The sequence below is a fragment of the Prosopis cineraria genome, unplaced genomic scaffold (assembly GCF_029017545.1).
Source record: "Prosopis cineraria cultivar Desert tree isolate PC_DT_omini unplaced genomic scaffold, ASM2901754v1 PC11, whole genome shotgun sequence".
Classification (NCBI taxonomy): Eukaryota; Viridiplantae; Streptophyta; class Magnoliopsida; order Fabales; family Fabaceae; genus Prosopis; species Prosopis cineraria.
The window spans coordinates 45,002,597-45,010,536 of record NW_026555342.1 but is presented as its reverse complement, the minus strand read 5'-3'; the positions used below and the strand labels follow the sequence as shown (position 1 = coordinate 45,010,536).

The 7,940-nt window shown below is 32.0% G+C and overlaps 1 protein-coding gene across 1 annotated transcript; it reads left to right on the top strand.

Moving 5' to 3' along the window:
* The first annotated feature begins 557 nt into the window (after window positions 1–557).
* On the top strand, window positions 558–4,164 carry LOC129286555 (isoflavone 7-O-methyltransferase-like). The gene is made up of 2 exons (XM_054922498.1): window positions 558–631; window positions 2,994–4,164. Exons 1-2 carry the CDS (start codon window positions 558–560, stop codon window positions 3,799–3,801), a joined length of 882 nt encoding a protein of 293 aa, XP_054778473.1. The 3' UTR covers window positions 3,802–4,164.
* Window positions 4,165–7,940: the final 3,776 nt, after the last annotated feature.

The following is a 7,940-nucleotide window of genomic DNA, read 5'->3' as shown; positions in this document are numbered from 1 at the left end:
AATATGATATTCATGCATGTCCAATTGATCTATAAGTTAAAATATATATCACATAGAGTATGTACAATAAAATATCAATGAATATACAACACGATATTTATAGATACACAATACAATGTTTATGAATTCTCAACACAATATCCATGTGTATTCATGCATGAACATTTAGTTAAAAATGCATGAATATTATATTATACATCCATGAATATTATGTTATATATTATCTAATTCACTTGTATATTTTATTAAATCCACTAATCAATTAGACACGCATGAATATTATATTATATATTTATAAACATTATATTGTATATCAATGAATATTATGTTGTGTATAATGCGAGTTTTCAAATCATAAAAAGTCAAAATTTTACTTTCAATCACAAAAAAAAAAAAATTACAACAAGGGTTCTTGGACTTACAGTACAATAACAGAATCTATTGAGTCAGCAGTGTAATTTTTTACTTTTTTAAGGCTTTAGCGCGATTCTTCTTTTTCCCCCTTTCCTTTCCCGCATGTTTAAACTAAAAACCATGTTATGGGCCGAAAACCGAGAATGCCAGGACCCAACTCAAGGAAACCCCACATTAGGCCCACTCAATCATGTCTGAAGGCTGGACCTTTTAAAAGGTAGTGAAAATGGGTTGGCCAACAACTATACATGTATTTCAACATTATTTTTCAATAAAAATATGATCACTATTTAAAAAAATATATATATACAATTCTAATCGTCCGAACATGCCTATTTCGTAAACTATTTACAAGAAAAATTGGTCAAGTCATACCTTACAAGTTAAGTTGGCCAAAATGAATCAAAAACCAACATTGGCCAAATTACAGAAATTAAAATCGCATGCCTAATTTAAAAAGGAAGAATTATCCTAAACTATTGAAATACTTGTACAAGTGATCAAATAATATTGGGAGAATAACTGATAAATTTTTAAAGGATTAATTAGTTTAAATTAAATCTCAAATGCCAAACTTCACAAATGTACAATTTCTTTTTTAAATTTTGTAATTTTGTTGTGATGAGTTCACAACTTAATTTTTAAATTTTAACATGGTTAAAGAATAAATAAAATTTTTTTAAAAAAAATAAAAGTTGAACTTATAAATTTTTAAAATTTAATATTTAAATTTTAGGATTTAATTTGAATTGAGGATCTCTCTGTCATTATTTTAATAATTTTTTTCCTGCTTTTATACCGACGGCTTGAGGATAGAATGGGCCCACCTGTGTGAATACCCCCACAACTAAACAGTGATCAAAACTGGACTCAAGTCCCACCAAGACACCCCGGCAACTAACTTAATGTGAGAAAATGACACACAAACATAAGTGGTTCTCAGAAGTTTACATTCCATAGTATTATTATTATTATTATTATATTTTTTTTGCTAGCTGCCAGCATTTGGACCACAGAGATAAAAGTCAGTTGGTAACATTCCATATTTTTTATTTAATGCAATATGAACTACATACAAATTACGTAGAAATTTCCCGTTTTCAAAGAAAAAATAACTAATAGATAATAAAATAAAATAAAGTTTTGTGAATTAATACCAAATAAAAGTGATTAAAACTGAAACTTTTAATTTTAAACAAAATAATTAAAAAAATTAATTTAATATTATTAGAGTGTAATAAATATTATATATCTTAACATCGTTAAAAAACCCGGGCGATGGCGAATTGATTAGGTGCCTTCCCGTTTTCTGTGCCCAAATTTGTTTTTAAAAGTTTCTTTCTTGATCTTCTTTAATTTCTTCTAGCCCTAATTTTTGCGGCCTTTTCTTTTGTCAGTTTCATTAAATTAATCTGTTTTACCCATTTGAAACTTTGTCGATAAATTAGACCAAGATGTTGAACTCACAGTAAGACGGGGTACCACTCCAAGTTAATTATTATACACAAAATATAATTTATACAGTAAAAATCAATGATATATTTTAAATTTACCCGGTACTTTTTATTTTTTCTTATACATTCTTTTAATATTGATTCACTGAATTTTGTAAAATACCATACTTTTAATTTAAAAAAAAAGTAAAAATTCGATTTAAAATTATTAGAATGTGTATTTAAGGTGCTTGTTTCCAATAAAATTAAGACATGTGTATCTTTTATAAATTATTTATTCTTTAAAAACTTCTTGTTATTAATAGTATTAACATGTTAAAGTCCACATATCTTAATTTGATTAGATAAAAGTATATTAAGTATATAAAGCTTAGTACAAAAGTCTTGCCCTTTTTAATTGCACCAAGTTAATTCCTAGATACATATAGTGGTCATTTATTTTATCAATTGTTCTCTCACTGACCTAAGTTCCGGGAGGATTCAACAAACTTAACATGTAAATCAGGCCAATTTCTGAGCGAGATCTTAACTTAGTCCCATCTATACGTATACCCTCACGAATAATTAATGTAAGAAAATGACCACAATATTATTACTCAAGCATAAGAGGCTCTCATAGGTGTACATTTTATAGTGTTATTTAATGCAGTATGAACTGCGGACAGATTACTTGCCAGCAATCTACATTTTATAGTGTTACTTATTAATTTCCATATTTTCGAAATTGAATTGCGGACAATCTTCTGACATATGTTTAAGTTGGAACAGGTCAATTTACTTGCCTGCAATCTACTTAATAATGTTCGAAATTGACTTGCCAGCAAATATAGTTGAATTCCTAACTAATCATTATCTAGTTCGAAACTTTGTGGATGAAATTTAATTCTTTGAAAGTCTGTTTTCTTCTATGCACTTCTAGGTAGTAAATATGAGAGACCCCACTGTTCAAATCATGCTTAACCCTAATTTGAATAAGCCAAATCTAAATTGAGTTTGATGGTTTTCCCGAACTACCAGCTCTAATTTACTCTATATAAACAAGAGCTTTCTATATAATCAAAGCAACACCCAAGTGAGTTCTTTCAAGCTCAAACTGCAAATTAAGCATATAGATTTATGAGAAAGAGCTCTTCAAAATCAAAGAAATCACCATATAGTTATAGATTCCATTGAAGCCGTCCCAGAAAGTGAGTGCTTTAAAGCTCAAGCTCACTTGTACAGCTACATTTTTAGCCACATTAATGGCATAGTTCTCAAGTGTTTTGTTCAGCTAGATATCCCAGACATAATCTACAAGCATGGCCAACCCATCACTATTCCTCAATTGATCTCCAAACTAGAAATTCAACCAACCAAAACTGCCTTTGTAGAGAGGCTTGTTCGCTTCTTGGTGCACAATGGCTTCTTACCAAAAACCAAAGTGCACGAGCAAGATGAAGAAATGGAGGTATACACTCTCATTTCTTCTAAACTACTCATCAAATGCATGGAACCAAACCTGGCACCAATGGTGTTATCGTTTGTCGACCCTAGTTTCTTAGATCCGTTTGATTTTTTGGGAAGCTGGTTCAAACAGAGGGAGACGGTAACTGAGATTGCCCTTGGGGCAACCATTTGGGAAATTTTTGAAAGAGATTCTCAAAGATTGAAGTCTCCCAATGAAGCCATGGCGAGTGATTCACGAATGATTAGTGTCATACTTAAAGACTCTAAATCGATCTTTCAAGGATTGGAATCCATAGTTGATGTTGGAGGCGGCACAGGCACCACATGCAAAATCATCTCTGAAGCATATCCTCATCTGAAATGCATAGTTTTTGATCGTCCACATGTTGTGGAAAATTGTTCAGGAAGCAATAACTTGAGTTATTTTGGTGGCGACATGTTTGAATACATACCTTCTGCCGATGCTGTACTATTGAAGGCAAGTTAAAAAATTATTTAGTCTATAACAAAACTCTTATTATTAAGATTTTTAACATTTTAAAACTTACTTATTTTGATTTGATTGGATAAAAATATCCATTAATTATATAAAACTAAGTATGTTTGTCATCTCGTTTTATTAATATCAATAGCTTCTAAATGTTGATTCAAGTCCCAACTAATCTATATTGAGCCGACCAAATTAAACCACATATGTTAAATCTCTACCAATCATTTACTTAATTCCTTTATTTATATACTATTGCTTTAGGTTTTAGATTTCTTATTATTAATGTTGTTATTGAATATTTTAATGAATTTTTGAAAAGGGAGAACATTTGGTGTTGGTAATGATTTTGTGCAGGCACCTTTTAATGTAACAGCCCTCCGCTCATCCCGCCTCCCCGAGGTCTTTTGCGGCGCTGAACACTCTCCCCCCAGGCCCCACAACAGGGCGACCCCACCCCTTACGGTGAGCATTAGGAGACAAAGGCTTCCCCGCAGTAGTGTGCAGGATTATTCCCCTTGCGGAGAGCCTCCCCAGGTTCGATCCTCCAACCTCTCCTACATAACAAAGTTGAGGCTGAACCTGGTACCATTGAGTCACGTGGTTCAATGGTACTAGGTTCAGCCTCAACTTTGTTATGTAGAAGAGGTTGGAGGATCGAACCTGGGGAGGCTCTCCGCAAGGGGAATAATCCTGCACACTACTGCGGGGAAGCCTTTGTCTCCTAATGCTCACCGTAAGGTGTGGGGTCGCCCTGTTGTGGGCCTGGGGGGAGAGTGTCCAGCTTCGCAAAAGACCTCGGGGAGGCGGGGTGAGCGGAGGGCTGTTACATTAAGGATGTTACATTGTTGGGATGATGAACACTCTTTGAAGATACTGAACAAATGTAAGGAGGCAATCACAAAGTAAGGAGGAAAGGCGACAATGACATGACACTATTCAATTTGAAACTCTTGTTTGATGTTATGATGATGAGTATGGTCAATGGCAAAGAAAGAACTGAGAAAGAATGGAAGAAGCTTCTTGTTGCTGCAGGCTTCAAACATTACAAGATTACTCCTTGTTTTGGTTATAGGTCAATCATTGAAGCTTATCCTTAATTATTATCTACTACTTCTTCTGTCCACCTTGTGTTATAAGATGTTTCTCGTTTTGATTATCCTAAATTGTTATCTGTTTTGCAACTTCTGGCCCTCTCCTCGAAGTAGCATGCCTCATGAATGGTGATGTAAACTATTCACAAGTTTATGGAATAAAATTTGCTGCAGTTATTTTAATTATTTCCAATATTTTTATCATTTCAGCACGTATTGTTGTTTTAATAAATTAGTCATTTTATCAGTGTATTTTTATTAGGCGTTTTTTGCCATTCACTAAACGGACTTTAACAAACTGAAAACCGAATATACGCTTGGTGTTTTTGGTTATTCGTTGAAATAAAGTAGTTGTTACCTTAAAAATTATAATCATTCGGCACTAGGGATCACTAAACTTAAGTAGACTGATAAAATAGATTTGGAGAAATTAAAATAGTTGTCACTGGCTAAATATATATATATATATATATATTTTTCATTTTGCTAAAAGAAAGTAGTCGTTATCCTAACCATTAGTCGTTCAACTCTTGGCACTTTTTTTAATAGAGGCAATATAATTAATAATATGATAATTTTCCAATTAGGTAAAAATGTCAGAAAAAGAATTAGGAATAATAAAAATAATAATGATAATAATCAAGATTGTTAAACTCATGAGTTTAAATAAATTCATGATAAGGATATAACTCAAAACGTAGACTCAAATCGTAAACTCGTAAGAGTTTACTTCTATTAATAAATAACTTTTAAAAGTATATGATTAAATAATTAAAATATGAATATGAAAATAATTTAATTTAAATATACATTATTGAAATTAAATCTATCTACATTCATAGATTATTATACTCAATACAAAAAAAAAAATTGTATTGTTCAATGTCTTTCAATGGTTGTTGGAAAGGTAGTCAGTATTAAAGATAAGTATAAAGACTAGAAGTTTGTATCACTCTCTTTCACAAAGGTAATGATATAACCAACTTAAGCTATCTGATCTTAACTCCTCTACTTCAAAAATGAAAAACAAGGATGAACAAGTTATATTCAACAACTACAGCAAATACTCTCTTTAAAAGTTAATTTACAATCAATGAAGTGCAAATATAAAAAATGTAATCACATAAGGTAGGTAATGAATTGAATGCTTAAGTTCGTCCAATAATTTTTCTATGTTTGTCTTCATAAAGATGCCTATTTATAGTTGAAGTCGATAATTAATCTGTTATATACATCTAACTAGCCATTAGATTCTGCATTTTTAGTCTAAGCTTCTTCAAAAGGTATGGTGTTTGCATAACACTTTTCGACAGAGTTTTGCACTCATGGCAGGTCAAGAAATTAATATCTATATGTATTTAATGCTTTGACAAAAGGTAAGTAAAAGAATACCGTTAGAGCAAAATGCAATACGGATAGGGAGGAAAGATTAAGATTTAACAAGTGTCTAAATTTTCTTAAAGTTGTGTTTAGAAAGCTTCTAAATGAACAAAAAGGCTGACACAACTTACTAAAATGGAAAAGAACAAATAAAACCTTGAATCGAAGCTTACAAAGGTGAATACAAAAAACAACGCCACGCAATTGGCTTTAGTATCGGTAGTAATGTTGTTAATACCGGTAGTGCCATGAACAAATATGAGAATAAAAAGTAAGAACAATACAGGTAGTATCACAAGAATACGGGTAGAGCTAATATAGAATCGGTAGTGTTGAACACTAAGAGACGTTAGTTTATAAGTCACGCAATACCGAAAGTATTTGAAGAATACCAGGATTGAGGATACATTATCGGCCGGTAGTGTGACAAGAATACCAATGGAGATACTAAGAATGAAACATGTGAAATAATACTGGTAGAGAGAAAATACTATGGGTAAAGACAAAAAGTGTTGATAGTAACATACCAATATGGGTAGTGTCAAGAATTAAGACAAAAATTCTCACTTAGTATTTACTACTGGTAGAAAGGGTCTAGTACCCAAAGTAATATGAATTCATTGTGAAGATCGATGATACTAGTAAAAGTCTTTTCTTCCCAAAGAGTTAAGAAATGAACAAAATAAGGCTTTAAAGGAATCTTAGTATTTTTATAAAACATTACTCATTGAGAAACTAAGAATCAAAGGCTTTAGATTGAACATAGTTCATATTAGTACCGGTAATATCTTAAAAATACCGGCAATGATACTTCATAAAAATGAAAATCAGAGTCTAATGTATTCAAGCTCATTTATACCTTAACTTCCCTTTCCTCAGACATAATTTAACATGTTAAGCAAAATCTTCTTTAATTTGTTATTATCAAAACCGAGGATCAACATTTCTGTTTCTTTTTGATAATCACAAAACTGGATGCAACTTGTTAATTTTGAGAAAGATTTTGCAATCTCCCCATTAAACAGGCAATAAAAATAATCCAAACATTGGATAAAAGAGAGAATAGTCTGAAAAATGCACTGTATACATAGATAATCAAACGAGAGTTAGCACAAAATATATAAGGAAACAACAAAGAACAAACACTAATGACATTGTTCAAAGTTCAAAAAGAAGCAGGGCTAGAAGCAAAGAACAAGGTTTATTTTTGAGAGGTTTTAATGGAAGCTAGGCTATCCATAAAATGTTTGAAATGAGCTCCAAGAGATAGAGGTTGGGTATGAGAGGCAGAGACTGAAGGCTTAGGAGCTTTCACACTTGGTTTCATAGCCTTAGATTTTTAAACAGCATGCTTCTTTCCCTTATTTGATTTCCCTTTCTTAGCAACTTCTTAAATAACCACAGTAGGCTTAGGCTTATCTGATTCCTTCTCCTCCTTTTTCTCATCATCAAGGGGTTGTTTTTCAAGCTTAACAGGCTTGCATATGTCAGAAGGAGCTAGTGGTTTCTCAATATATAAGCCCAATTGCCTCAGCTGCAATTTCCATTTCTGTAAGTAAAGGTCTTGGAATGATCTAAGGAGTCATTTTAGTTATTTCCCTAGAAGATAACAAAGTGGTGAGAGCTAAAGGACTCTTAAAATAATCTGGCTTGAGCTGCCTCAAT

Excerpts from the sequence above, each read along its gene's own strand:
- LOC129286555 (XM_054922498.1), top strand. The coding sequence starts at position 558 with ATGCCAGGACCCAACTCAAGGAAACCCCACATTAGGCCCACTCAATCA. Across the intron at positions 632-2,993 it reads AAGGCTGGACCTTTTAAAAG|AGCTCTTCAAAATCAAAGAA; the intron begins GTAGTGAAAATG and ends TTTATGAGAAAG.